This window comes from Oryzias latipes, chromosome 9, assembly GCF_053564925.1.
Source record: "Oryzias latipes strain Hd-rR chromosome 9, Olatipes_Hd-rR_3.1".
Classification (NCBI taxonomy): Eukaryota; Metazoa; Chordata; class Actinopteri; order Beloniformes; family Adrianichthyidae; genus Oryzias; species Oryzias latipes.
This window is the reverse complement of record NC_136245.1, coordinates 23,063,791-23,077,340: the sequence shown is the minus strand read 5'-3', so window position 1 is coordinate 23,077,340 and position 13,550 is coordinate 23,063,791. Positions and strand designations below refer to the sequence as shown.

General features: G+C 38.2%; 3 protein-coding genes across 4 annotated transcripts; 1 reads left to right on the top strand and 2 right to left on the bottom strand.

The window, feature by feature from the left end:
• Nucleotides 1-502: 502 nt before the first annotated feature.
• zcchc8 (zinc finger, CCHC domain containing 8) lies at nt 503-4,281 on the bottom strand. The gene is made up of 14 exons (XM_004072578.5): nt 4,110-4,281; nt 3,918-3,960; nt 3,753-3,827; nt 3,519-3,618; nt 3,357-3,434; nt 3,127-3,230; nt 2,926-2,991; nt 2,728-2,788; nt 2,511-2,647; nt 2,278-2,420; nt 2,074-2,177; nt 1,891-1,977; nt 1,674-1,791; nt 503-1,590 (listed from the first exon to the last, which is right to left on the bottom strand). The coding sequence occupies exons 1-14, from the start codon at nt 4,279-4,281 to the stop codon at nt 569-571; spliced, it is 2,310 nt and encodes a 769-aa protein (XP_004072626.1). The 3' UTR covers nt 503-568.
• A 129-nt stretch (nt 4,282-4,410) lies between these two features.
• On the top strand, nt 4,411-7,121 carry si:ch211-110p13.9 (uncharacterized). The gene is made up of 4 exons (XM_011479111.3): nt 4,411-4,557; nt 4,751-4,883; nt 4,960-5,093; nt 5,422-7,121. The coding sequence occupies exons 1-4, from the start codon at nt 4,450-4,452 to the stop codon at nt 6,190-6,192; spliced, it is 1,146 nt and encodes a 381-aa protein (XP_011477413.1). The 5' UTR covers nt 4,411-4,449; the 3' UTR covers nt 6,193-7,121.
• An 833-nt stretch (nt 7,122-7,954) lies between these two features.
• rsrc2 (arginine/serine-rich coiled-coil 2) lies at nt 7,955-13,495 on the bottom strand. Of its 2 annotated transcripts, none has more exons than XM_004072352.5 (10): nt 13,355-13,495; nt 12,434-12,584; nt 12,280-12,320; nt 10,608-10,774; nt 10,327-10,458; nt 9,430-9,546; nt 9,207-9,289; nt 8,887-9,125; nt 8,708-8,797; nt 7,955-8,605 (listed from the first exon to the last, which is right to left on the bottom strand). In XM_004072352.5, exons 1-10 carry the CDS (start codon nt 13,358-13,360, stop codon nt 8,420-8,422), a joined length of 1,212 nt encoding a protein of 403 aa, XP_004072400.1. In that variant the 5' UTR covers nt 13,361-13,495; the 3' UTR covers nt 7,955-8,419. The 2 variants fall into 2 exon arrangements, with proteins under 2 accessions (XP_004072400.1, XP_011477421.1); XM_011479119.4 differs by having other exon boundaries at nt 8,887-9,122.
• Nucleotides 13,496-13,550: the final 55 nt, after the last annotated feature.

Below are 13,550 nucleotides of genomic sequence, written 5' to 3'. Positions count from 1 at the left end.
ACAGGAAACGCAATCATTTCTATAAAAAACCGACCAAAGGCTACATAAAACATAACATAAGACCATGAAAGCAGGCGTTTCAAAAATAATTATTTCATTATGTGGAAGAAATAAACATGGTAAAGCTCTGGACAGAAACAAGGAGATTCAGGTGTTTTATTATGAAAAACAGGGATGCAGAACATTTCTAAATGTGTTTTTTTCTACAATGTCTAATAATACAATTCCCATTCACGTGTTTGTGTGTGTATGCACAAAAATAAAGCAGTAACGCAAAGTAAAAGCATGTTTTTACTAATGTCTGAACAGCAGAAGACAAAATCAGGAAAACAACCATCTTATCAACATCTAAGGTCATTTTTGTGTCTACTCAATTTTTACAAAAAATTGAAACGAGTAACACATCTGCTACAAAAACTAAAGTGGTCCTTTTTTATGCTGTATTACCAAAGGAATTTCCCTCATGATGATTTCATGAATATAAAATAAAATAAAACAAAAATTCAAAAAAATAAAAGAAACTTTAATATTAAAAAAAAAGTCAGCACACTTGGATCTTAATGGAAACTTATTTTTTCTTTATCAAACTTCTTGGGGAACTTTTAAGCAAGTCCCTAATCTTAAGGTAAGTTCCTGTAGCTTCAGCTAGTTCAGTGAACTCAGGTGTATCTTCAAATGGAACAATACCAGATGCAAATTTGCTCCTGTGGGGTACTTTTGCTACTTTCTCCACATGCTTAGCTGAAGCACCATCTTCCATAGGAGTTAAAGCTGGATCAGGACTTTGGGGACTGTCCTCCTGGGACTTCACTGGACCGGGACTTTGGGGACTGTCCTCCTGGGATTTCACTGGACCAGGACTTTGGGGACTGTCCTCCTGGGATTTCACTGGACCAGGACTTTGGAGACTGTCCTCCTGGGATTTCACTGGACCGGGACTTTGGGGACTGTCCTCCTGGGATTTCACTGGACCAGGACTTTGGAGACTGTCCTCCTGGGATTTCACTGAACCAGGACCTTGGGGAGAATCAGCTCGAGATTTCAAAGGCTCTGGGCTTTCAGGACCTGCATTCTCAGATTTGATGGATTCCAACTTTTGGGTGGAAATCTTTTGAACTCCTGGTTCATCTTCAAATTCACTGCTATGGGAAGACTCTGTAGCTCCTGGTGGACCAACTGCTACCTCAACTTCTCCCGTCTCTGTGGCTGTGTGACTAGGGGTGGAGACATTAGGGGAATTGGGTGCAGGTGTTCCAAAGGCAGGTGTTTCACAGTCACTGTTGGTGGCGGTGTCAGCATTTTCTAGAGCAGCCCAGATGATTCTCTGTTGCTCCTCCAGTTCCTCCAGAGTCAGTTCATCCTCCATGCCCTCCTCTGTCCCTTCCCTTGCTGTCCACTTCTTGCCTCGCAGAGCTGGTGACCCGTTGGTTGGTGTTGGTGGAGGTGTACCCTTAGGAAGAGGAGGGGGAGTAGGTGTAGCAGGGGGAGTGCCCTGGGGTAAAGGAGGGGGTGTACTGAAGCAAGGAGAACCAGGAGGCAATGGAGTTTGAAACTGAAAGTCACCAGGATGATGGTAAGGCTCTTCAGGGTCTGTGAAAAGTAACAAAATTCCCCTAAGCTTGAAAGTGATTTTCATTATTGTGAATGATTTATATTGACAGATAATGTCATACCTGATTCAATGTCCATGTCTGAGCTGTCCAAAGTGCGATTTGGACTACTTTTTCTTTTCTTCCTCTGCTGAGGAGATGAATCAAATTGTTGCTGCCTTTTGTTGCAGGTGGCATCAGGCTGATGGCAGACACAAATGAGAATCAACATGACTACATGGCCTAGGAAGAATTGTGAAGTATGATTTTCTCATCAGCAATAATGTCATGATTACAGTACCACAGGAAAGCTATTGGACAGGTAAGCTGCATAATTAGTCTTCATGTGGACATTCTGCATTGGAATTGAACCGTACTGCTTGAACTCCTATAACACAGAAGAAGAATGATTTCATTCCTTTTTTTTAAACCAACTTATAATGAAAACATATATAATGCACATATGTAATAGATTAAAACATACATCTCTCATTCGGTGTGGTGCAGGTACATTGAAACCTGGGAAATCCACCAGTTTGGAAACATCATAAGAGAGAATTTGGTCTTTTCCACTGGTCTCAGCTGAAACTGAAAAACAGAGTTCAAACTTGTGACATCAAAAGCCTGTAAACTTGCAGATAATTTCTGATAGAAAAAGCATTACAAATATTATTAAGACATAAAGTACCGTTTCCATCATACAGAGATAAACCAGAGTTTTCCATCTCTGCCTCTTTAAGCCACCCTGGTGGGTATCCAAGCTGCCTCATGCGGTAAATCAGAGGAGGAAGACTGTTGTTGTCAATTCCAAGTGCTGACAATAGCTCCTCACTGGTGAAAAATAAAGAAACATAAAAAACTATTATGATCAAGATTTCTTCTAACTCTGTTAGTAAAACTTTGTTTGTCAGAAAATCCTGCCTCATGACTCCAGGCTTGTATTTGGCGAATCGCTCCTCTACTTCATCTGCATGGTATCGCTGGTTAGTCTGCATGGCCTGGTTATTGCTCTGATTAAACTCCTTTCTTCTTTCACTAATGGCTGCAAAATCTTTGGGCTAGAGAGGTAACAAATTTCAATATTTTGCATGTTTCAGTTACATAAATAAATTTCATATTTACAAATCAGAAGTGGTACCTTGGGACAGTCTCTTAGTTGATGAGCGCTGGAGCCACAGTTAAAACACATAGACTTGGATCTTAAAAAGATGAAATAATAGATTATTATAGAAACTGTAAAATAAGCCACAGAACAAGTAAACAAAGGAAGTTGGAATTTTATAACCAAATAAAGGTTTAAAATTATTATTATTATTATAATTTTTTTTCTACTTACCTTTTGTCTTTCATTTCTATTTCCAGCCCATCAGTGCCAATTACTTGGTTGAAAACCTGTTGGTAACTTTGCATAATTCAGGAAGTTTTTGTGATATTTTACTTCAAATTTGTTTTGATTTAAAAACTAAAATCTATTCTTTAATAGTTATAAAAAAACGAACGCATTTGGAAATTTTTAATTTATCCAATTGAAAGATACGTAGGAACATCCCATCCGTCAGTCAGCTGGGGGTTGTCGTTCACAATAGGTTGGCCAAGTTTGTCCACACTGAAAGAAGTGAAATATAAAACACTTCCAACCACCTAAAAAAGGGACATATCACAATAAAATAAATATATCATCGTCCTTTTCATTCGTCAGTTAATTAATTTTAATCACATAGTTGTTTGTTTGTTTTTTTACAAAAAAGCAATTACATTTATACTCACTTTAAAGGCCTCTGTTGTTGTTTTCACACTGCTGGCAGAACTTTTCTGTGGGTCTTCTTCCAGTGAAAAAGCTGAATTCTTTAAGTGGTTGTAGAGACAGAGTATATAATCAAGTACCAACAGCTTATGTGTGGAATGTTAATAGTTTTTCCTAAATAATACCTGTGGCTTTGTGTGATACAAAGATGACTTTTCATTGCCTGGGATCTGATGCTTTGAAATCATCTTACAAACGCAGTCTTCAATTTCTTGACGACATTGCCTTGTAGGGAAAAACAAATTAAAGGAGTTTAAAAAGGAGAAGAAAAAACGTTTATTTCCATTTTATTTGCATCAAAGTAAATTAAAGTTTTGTTGTTTGAAAAAAAAATCTAAGTGGAGAAAAACATAACTTACTTTGAAATGATGTTATTTGTATAAAGGATCTGAAGCAGTGGCCCGTCAATGTTTACATCTTCGACTGTGATGCCACTGTAAAATTGGAGCAAAACAAAAACGACTGATTCAGCAAATTTTAGCTTGATTTTCATCAAACATGATCACCAGTCGAGCGTTCATTACCTTGGCCGCGTCAGGATGTTTAATTTCCGACGTAACATTTTATGTGGATCAACGGTTAAGAAAATATACATATCGCAGTCCATTTACTGTGTTCATTTTATGTTCAGTTTTGGTTTCAAATATAGGAGACTTGCTGTAAAGACGTTAGCAAACATGCTAACAGTGCTAATTCAATCAAAGTGACAAGGATATTCTCCTCGGTGAGCCTCTCAATGGTGTCTTCGCACTCCTCCAGTCTGCTTCGAAGCTGGGTCGTCTGCACGTCTTCATCATTGTCGGTGAAGTGAATGTGCTGCGGGAGACACGGTGCATTGTCATCAAGTTGTTCGAACAGTTCGCTGTCGCCAAAATCTACCTCCGCCATTTTTTTGACGCCCGTGCCACGCAAAGCTACGTTATGAGGTCAGAGGAACATGTCTCGGCACTGATTGGCTCTTCTCGTGTCACGTGGGAGGAAGTAGTTTGTATTTTGTTTGATTTCAAAGGATTTTCCCGATCTCTCCGTGTCGCATGTCAGTAAAACTGGGTGACAATGGAAAGTTGCTTGTCTTTACCACATCGAGAGGTGGGCTCTAGGAAATTTCGTTTTATTTACTTGGTAGATTTAGCATCGTTTAGACTAACAGAATGCTCCAACCAGGTGAGTGGCTGAGAATTATTCGCTTAATTTTAGTGTAATTGTAACAGCTTAGTGCCTCCCTTCAAAATAAAGTTCTCCAGATGTTATTTGTTAGATCACGTCCGGCCTTAGTTGTAGTCCCCACTTTAGCAGAACCAAAGAAATGTGGCCCACACTGTGCTTTGCTGAGGCTCATTACCTTTCCTTGTTTCAGAGTGCAGTGATGATTCCACTCTTTTTGGGTGCTGATATCCTCTCCAACACTGACACCCGAGTAGAGAACCACCCAAGGTACCATGCCAAGTTTTCCAAGAAAGAACTTGCCACAAAAATAAAATTCTCCTCAGGTAAAAAGTATATCAAATGTCTACATTAATGCAAGACATAACCAGATCCTAAGGTTTTCTTTAATGTTTGTTGCAGCTTTTAGGTTTCAGGGATTGAAGGTGTCTACTGCAGATAACAGTCTGTGGTTTTACAGCATTCAGGGGCTTTTTCGAGTTGCATTTGAAATGTACAGCAAGCAAGACCAGCTTGCCGTGTTGGACAACTTACAAGTATGTGCAGATTGTGGAGACTCTTAACACATCTTTTCTCCTTAAATGTGCTTCTACAGTGTTGGTAGAAGTAGTCCAAGTTGGTTTCAGCAATAGCCATTCAAATTTCCTCAAACCGTTTTTGCTTTGTGATAAAATATATGGTATCTTCTTCAAAAAAAATTCGAGACATTTGGAAAAAAGGGGACCAGGCAAGTAGCTGGCCCAGTCAAGATATTTAGACTTATTAGAAGCTAAATTTAAAGAAATTAGGGGAGGCACAAGGTTAATGGTGTTCTGTATATTTGCTTGTACTTTGAAAAATTATCTAATGGTGTTTTCTTTGTAGGATATTTGGAAATCACATATCAGTGACAGCCCATTAAAACCCTATTACCACCTGAATGTGCAGCACGACTCATCAGCGCCTCTCAGCATTTCGGATATGCCATCAAAACACAAACCCTCACTTTGTCAGACTGACAGAGAAATGACAGTTGCATGTGGCACCCAAACAGTTGATACTTCGGCAGATCACGACTATTGTTCTTCAGGAGCCGGTATCCACAATGAAAGAAGACAGTTACTTGTGTCAACACTCAGACAAAAGTTGCGCAGCTTGGAAGAACAGCTTTTGTCTCCATCCCAAAGCTGTGCAGAACAACTCAACACCATCTTGCTCCTTGTGGAGAGCATTGCTCGGTACATGAAAGGGACTCTAGAAGAAAAGGATGCAGCTGTTACTATTTTAGCCCTGCTCAAGGCTAAAGACTGGACAAAGGACTCTGCATATTCAAGTTACCTGCTTACCTCTATAGGCCGTTGGCTTGGGGAGCAGTTTCATGCAGCCAACAGCAGCATTAGTCACAGAGTGGAGGGCTTTAAGGTTCAGCATATAGAAAGAATAAGTGATCTGCCGCCTCCTGAGGAGCTGGCCAAGGAACTGTTTCCTGAAGCAATGCAAACTCTGCTGCTTCATTGGATGGGTTTATGTGAGGAGTCAACCCTAGAAAAAAGGCACAGTGAATTTCCAATTTTGCTCCTTATCCTGGAGTTTGCTAACCGTAACCTCATAACCGGCGTTGCACATGTGCTTTATTCAAGCTTAATATGCAAATAAGTACTGTGCCCGTGACCTGACACGGGTAAAATAATAAATATCTTGTTCCCACAAATTAATATCTTGTTCCCACGAAATAATATCTCGTTCCCACGCATTAATTAATTAATTAATTTGTGTGAACAAAATAATTATTCACATCATAAGTCATTCATAAACAAACACAGATGTAAGCAATATTTGGATTTACAGCAGATACCTTCACATTTCTGTCAGTGTGTCTCATTACATTGCATGGAAGACACGGATGATGTTTAGAGATCAAATTTATTTAATTTAAAAAGCATAAAAGCATCGGTAATTAGGTCTCCATGTGACGTCTGGATTCATTCACATATGCACTCCATCCTGCTGCAAAAAGCCACTTTCTGCCGCTACCTCCGTGTCTCTGGGACCCACATTCGTTCCAGAGGGGAAAACTAAAAACAAAACTGATCGATTTATTATGGTCTAGATGAAAATAAGTAAATTTCGTAAGATTTAGGATGCCCAAGGTTGCTGCTTTGCCATACTGGACACAGCTCCTACGAGCTCAGGCCCAATGTGGAACTCTTTTGCTTGTCATGCCGGCCTTCGTGCAGCTGGCGGGCCTTGTCTTTTATTAACATACTCTTTAGCAGTCACTTTACATCGTAGCCTATCATTTATCCTGTTGTATTTGAATGCACCACAGGTACACAGTGATTGGTCGGGATGCATTATGGGATATGTGCGATGCGTGGTGGGAACGAGACATTTATTATTTTACCCATGTCAGGTCATGGGCTACGTAAATGAGGACTTTTAGAGGCATGAATACACATAACTCACTGTAATATTCTGGATTTATTCAGTAACATAATATGAAGTATTTGGCTCTGTGGACATGTGTATTATGCACATTTTTTTACATTACAAATGTATGGATTTATTAAAACATATGGGCTGTGTTGATGTGTCTGACCACACTTAAGAAGTTGGGGTAGCTGTGACTCAGAGGTAGAGTGGTTGTGTCTGATCTAAATGTCCAAGCTCAAATTTCCAAGTGTCCTTGGGCAAGACATTGAACCCCACATTTCTGGTTAGTGCCTTGCAATGGCAGCTTTCTGACTGAAGTGTTTTGAGGAAACACTAAAGGAACGTTACTCATGTTTAGTTTATCTTTTTGGGTTTACCTTGCAGTTAAATGAAATCCCAGAACATTTTGGAATAACATAAAGAAGAGACATCACTTTATCAAAGTCAGATGAAAAAAGTTTATAACATTAACATTTAGAATTTAAGGAAGCAAACCTCCAAAAAGATTTTATTACCATAGAGGATTTTGTATCTGTGCCGTGTGCAAAGCAAAAACTTTCATATATTTTGGAGTTTAAAAAAAAAAAGTGTAAGGTTAAAAACAGTTCCAAGTATACGTTATGGGCACAATACAAGAATATATGATAAATACTAGCATGTATAAGGACTTTAAAAATAAAGATTTTAGTAGTATAATAAAGACAATTACATTTGGGATAGTAATAATTAACTTTAGTAAAATTGTCTTTATAAGTTCAGTCTTCACCTTGCCTCTGTTCAAACATTTTTTCATTATATTTTTATTATTTATAAGTTTGTAACAGTGTTAACTATTAACATGTTTGAAAGAAATTTGATGTTTTCTAATGAAGTAGCTGGCAATAAAATGTAGATTTGCACAATCCTTCGATTCTGCAGCAGATTTTCTTAAAACCAACTATAAATTTAAATAAGTTTTATAAATGTGCAAAAACAAAATGACACATTCTCCTAACACAAAACCATTTAATTCAGAAACATTTCAGAAAAAAAGGTCATTGTATGCATTAATCATCTCAAGGCAATTTAAGAGACATTTGAGTCTTTTCCAAAGCTGAGAAATTCCAGTGCTACGGTAACCTTCAATGCCTCTTTCTAAACGGGTGTATTTGGTGTCCACTCAGTCACAACATAATGTACATATTGGGTTTTAAAAAAAGTTACCACAACATTGAAAACAAATGTATATTCAGCATCAACAAGTCAACATGATGCATCCTTTTCCAAAGATGTACATACACACACTGAGATGAAATCAGTGTATTGCTATTTACAATATAACGTTACAATATGTGAGACCTTTGTCTATAAATAAATTACAAATTTGAAGCGACTTCCGTGCAAGCTTGAGGGCTATTGATGACTTGGTAGTTTCGTACGATCGAATGATTGGCGATGAGCATCACAGGCACTAAACTGAATCCATTCCACGAGAGAACGAAGACGTGAAGCCGAGGCCCATTCCCCGCTGGGTGTGTGTCTGGGAACGGGCCATCTCGTACTGGACGTCAAGATTTCGGAACATCTCCTCCTGTTTCTGAAGAGTTTTTAGGCCTTCCTCGTTGATCGGTTTAGAGGCTTCTGCTTCATCATCTCCCTGCGGAAGAAAAAAGGGGGGGAAACGGATTTGAATTTTGAAATGTTTCCTGGAAAGGTTCGTTTGAAGTTATAACATTGGGAAATTAAGCAACACTCGAACCTTGATACCCATTAGTTTCCGAAATTTGACGTTTTGGTCCTTGTTTCCAAAGTTTAGCTTCTCCCACAGCTCAGCTGTTTGGGACTTGTCCTAGAAAAATAAAACCAAATACTCATTATTAAAAGCTAAAAATAACTCATTTGTTTTGCCGTTACCACGTGTACAATAGATAAACCTACCCCCTCTTTCTTTCCCTGCCACAGCATTTTCCTCTTTTTCTCCTGCTCTGCAAACTTCATTGGGTTTACAGCAGAGGGGTTGTAATAGGTGGGCACAGCAATACCAGTCTCTGCAAGAGTTTTGGCTTGAAGCGCTGCCATCTGTGCCGCCATGGCAATCTGAGGCGTGACTTGTGTCCCAGAAGCCAGGAGGGCAGCCACATTGAGAGCAGGGTTTGAAGTGGCTGCAACAGGAGCTGCTACAGGGGAAAAGAAGCTCAATTAGCACCAGAGTTTATCCAGATAGATCAGATACATGTTTGCAGTCAGTTAGCTCTTACCTGTAGAAATTTCCTGTTGTTGCTGCTGCTTTTCAAATATTTCTTTCTCCTTCTGCTCCTGTAGCTTTTTAGCTCTTTCTAGTCTGAAATATATATTTCAAGAAAAGAGGATTTCATATAGTTAAAAGTTCAATTCTGCTTGGCAGCAATTGATGTGTTGGTTAAATATACAGAGAACATTTAATTAGGTAGAAGAACACTTTAAAGGTTACTGCTGCTTTACCTTCTGGCGAGGGCCTCTTGTGCATCCATAGCTGTGTTTCGACCACGGAAAATTATTGGGCTAACCGACCTGCTGCGGCTCTTTCTGATAACTTTCTCAATCTTCTTCTTGCGTTCCCTAAAAAGATATGATTCGAATTCTGAATTATTAACAGGAAAGTTGCTTTCTCCATTTAAATCAACATCGTCTTTTCTGTTGAGAGCAGTAGAGGACACTGACGTGAAGAAGCCACCAGACATTCCACCTTCTGCACAAAACAGGTTTTTACACCTTAGAGTGTGGAAAATGTGTTCTCAGAGTTTTGACTCATCCCTTGAGGGAGTGATGAGCTGCAGCCACACCTGAGAATCATTTGGTGGTTTAACCCTCCAATCCAGCTGCTACTGCTGAGTGTCAAGCAGGGAGGCATTGGTACATCTCTGGTATGATAACTGTAAATTTAAACCCACTCCTTTCCAGTCTTAGCACAGACACTCTGCCACCAAAGCAAGAAACGCTGGAAGTCAAATCTAAAATAGGGTTCAGGCGGATCTCCATCAAGGTAGATTTGGGATCTTACAAGCTTTTTTTTTTCTACCAAGCTTGCTGTAGAAGCTGCCCGAGGGTTGTGACAGAAAAAAAAAAGACTGATTAGAGCAGCGTAATTAAAAGATTAGAGCAGCGTAATTAAAACACAGAAAAGGTGTTATTTTCAGAAATGGAAACCCAAAGATGCATAAACACATCCAAGCAGTCACGTTGTGAGAGGAAAACAGACGGGGAGAAAAAGCCCAATTAGGGTCCATCACCAACTACTAACTACTAAAATAACATGAAAGCCTTCTGAACAATGAGAATGTTTATAAAGTATACACTGAAAAGAATCTTGTGTCATTGTGTCTCTGCTGATGAACTCACCTACTCCTGCTGCGACTTCTGCTGTGACGATGATGTTTGGTCTTTGAGCCTGAGCGAGACCTGGCCTTCTTCTTTCTGTCGCGGCTGCGTGATCGAGACCGCCTTTTGTCTCTACTTTTGCTGTGGTGTCGCCTAAAAATCAAAATAATTCATAAGAAAAACTTCAGTAATGATTGTAAAAGTGAAAAAACAAACCAAAAAAAACCCCAGTTGTATTAGTTTAATCTAAAATGTTTTCTTCTGGTTTGTGAGTTAAAAACCAAGTTTTTAGGCCGACCAACCTCTCTCTTGAATGTGATCTGGACAAGCTTCGACCCCTCGAAGATCTCCTCTCCTTGCGCCTGGATCGCTCGTCTCCATTCTCCGCTGGACCAAGTCTGTCTTGGTCTTGCTGCTCCCCTGTTTTTCTGTGCGACTTTGATGGTTTGTCAGAATCCCGTTTTCGTGCCTGTTTTAAGAAGAAGTTGTCTCTTTCAGGAAAATAGTGCAACAAAAAGAGTTAGTACCATGGCTTACATTGAAAGGTATGTCAAAAATTTGACCTAAAAAACAAACAAACAAAAACCCCAACTTAAAACCCATCTAAATAAAAATCACAAAGCAGTCAGCAGCACAAGTGTTGACATTTTGCAGTTTGAGATGAAATACTTTTCATAAAAACAATTTCCAAATTCATGAAACATTTTCTGGGGGGAAAATCTTAACTAAATTTGATATAAATAATGCAAATTTTGAGTTCCGATTATCGAGTATATTCAGAGTATATTCAGAGTAGCCAAACACCATCAATTAAGGACTAGACATCCAAATTTGATCATTTAGACTTTGGTTGTTACTACAACTTAAAGATTGTCCATTCCTAGCTGAAAGAGATCAAAGAATTAAAACAGTATTGTACCAATAATGTGTGACAAATAGGAGTTTGAATGGCAGATAGTTACCTGTCCCCGTAGTAGGCATATTATTTTGCTATGTCAGCAGGGTCCGCTGTTCAGTCTCTTCGTGCAATAGCACGCTGAGTATGATTTAGTGTAGAAATGTTATCATATGATCTAAACACATGATTTAACAAAAAAAAACCCTACTTCTTCACCATTTCATATGGTTAGAAACAAAGACAGAGATCCAAGGACATTTTTTTCCTTGAGACATCTGAACGTTAAGATGGCTTTTCATGTGAACAATTGCCAACTTTTTCTCTCCTGTCCTTTATTTTTCTAGTCTAATGTTTTGCAGACATGTGAAAAAGAAAGTAAACTCTTTTTGACACATTTCTTGGGTTGGAATAGTCCTCTTCTTTGTAGTTATTGTAATTCATTAAGTGGAAAATGTGATTATTTAGTTTTTGAAAACAATCCCTCTGATCAAATTGTTGTAATTTATGAGCATTTCTGCTAAAGACTTTTAGGCCAGGAAGTAAAAAAAATGTTATCCACAATTTGAGAAAGTTTTGTTAACAAGAATAATTGGCTACAACGTTTGCTTCCCGTGTCAACCCAACCCCCAAATACTCCACGCACAAAGCTTTTAAATCTGCAGCTTTTACAGGGGTTCAAAGTTCGGATGTTTAAATAATAAAACATTTTGATCAACGTCATGTCAATCAAGATGTCATTACCTTCCAAGAAAGTAATGTCATTTTAAGCTACTGATTCCTTCTTTTGGCTTTGTTCAATACATGACTAAGTTATATATAGTGTTGACTGAGATAACTGATAGACCTAGCTCAGATTATGTCAGATTCTTTTTCATTGTCCTGATCCATTAGGAACATTAAAGCTTGAAAATGAGAAAAGAGTGTACTTTTTTCTCCTCCATGCAAGTCCAAATACTCACCTTGACCTAATTTACAAATCATGGCTTTCAAAAAAAAAAAAAAAAAAAAAAAAAAAAAAAAAAAAAAAAAATCACAGAATAAGCATTTAAAGTAATTTACATAAATGTATTATTTACCTCTTTGCTCCTGCTGTGACTTCGTCTGTGTTTTCTGTCCCCTACAAGAAAAAAAGGGGAAACATTTTTGATATACCCAGATTTAACTGCTTTATAACTTCAAGTACATGAAGTTGCAAATTTCTACGGTAAATCTAATTTTTAAAATAATTACTTTTTCGGTCCCTGGAGCGCGAGCGTGACTTAGACTTTAAATGGTGGTGTTTGGAGGTTCTGGGAGATTTCGATGACTCCATACTGTGTTTTTTTCTGTGGTAAACAGGAGATCCAGATCTTGCCATGTCTACAGAGTCATTGTCACTTCCCTGAAAGATAGAGAAATGTCAATTCAAGTCAGCAGCAAGACCACCTTATAAAACATAATCAAACAATGTTAATTTCATTCAATACATAATTCTATACGTTAATATAACATAAGAAAAAATAGGTTTATTGTGTACTGTACAACTATTATTACAATGGCTAAATATTGTAACTTTTGTTGCTTTTCCCTATCCGAAAGATGGTGGATGATTTAATAACAGTTTTGCAATTTGCATCATTATATTTAGCATGATGCCTAATAATATCGAATCATCATGTGATCACAGTAAGTATCTCTATTCTTACTATACTTAAACAAAATAGAAATACTTTAACTCATTACAACTAACATCTAACTACTTTGTTCTATAAGAACAATCGCCACCTTATTGGAACTGCCCAGGAGCCGGGACTGGCTTATTATAAACTTAGTTGGTTAGTCCCACCGTTCATTGTAGACCTATGGCCGCGTTGTTAAGCTTTTTTTGGAAACAAATTAGTATATTTCTAATTACATACATTGTAGTTTGTTTCGCATACTGTAATAAACTGATAAGACGACTTTTTACATCAAATGGAAGCACCTTCGTGGACATATCGTTCCGTTTTAAAACATTATGTATGTTTTCTTGTGGCTACGCTAACCAGTAACAGCACAGGCCGCCATCTTCGGAGTGATATTTTTTCTCTACTGCGAAATAACCAAAAATAGAGTAAAGTAAATATCTTGGATTTGGCTATATCTCAGTTGTCTTTAGATCATGGAACTTACCGACATGACTTGAAAGCAGAACAATACAAGGGATCAATGACTTTAGAATTCGCTATCAACGGACCAGGATGGACTGCTTCTGGCAACCAGGCCGCAGTTTTGCCTAGCTCTAAAATGTTGACGTTGCCATGTTTGTATTCAGAATCCTTTATTCGGGCAATTCGGATGGGTTGTTTTAATGGATTAAGAAAAAGAT

Bases quoted from the DNA above. Each gene is read 5' to 3' on its own strand.
- zcchc8 (XM_004072578.5), bottom strand. From the start codon at position 4,281: ATGGCGGAGGTAGATTTTGGCGACAGCGAACTGTTCGAACAACTTGAT. The intron at 2,992-3,126 runs GTATCTTTCAAT...AATTATGCAAAG, and splicing joins GACGGATGGGATGTTCCTAC to TTACCAACAGGTTTTCAACC. The intron at 2,648-2,727 runs GTACCACTTCTG...TTACCTCTCTAG, and splicing joins AACTAAGAGACTGTCCCAAG to CCCAAAGATTTTGCAGCCAT.
- si:ch211-110p13.9 (XM_011479111.3), top strand. From the start codon at position 4,450: ATGGAAAGTTGCTTGTCTTTACCACATCGAGAGGTGGGCTCTAGGAAA. The intron at 4,558-4,750 runs GTGAGTGGCTGA...TCCTTGTTTCAG, and splicing joins TAACAGAATGCTCCAACCAG to AGTGCAGTGATGATTCCACT. The intron at 5,094-5,421 runs GTATGTGCAGAT...TTTTCTTTGTAG, and splicing joins CCGTGTTGGACAACTTACAA to GATATTTGGAAATCACATAT.
- rsrc2 (XM_004072352.5), bottom strand. The intron at 10,775-12,279 runs GTAAATAATACA...TTCTTAAAACAG, and splicing joins GTCACAGCAGGAGCAAAGAG to GCACGAAAACGGGATTCTGA. The intron at 9,126-9,206 runs GTAAGAGCTAAC...TTTCCCCTGTAG, and splicing joins ACAACAGGAAATTTCTACAG to CAGCTCCTGTTGCAGCCACT.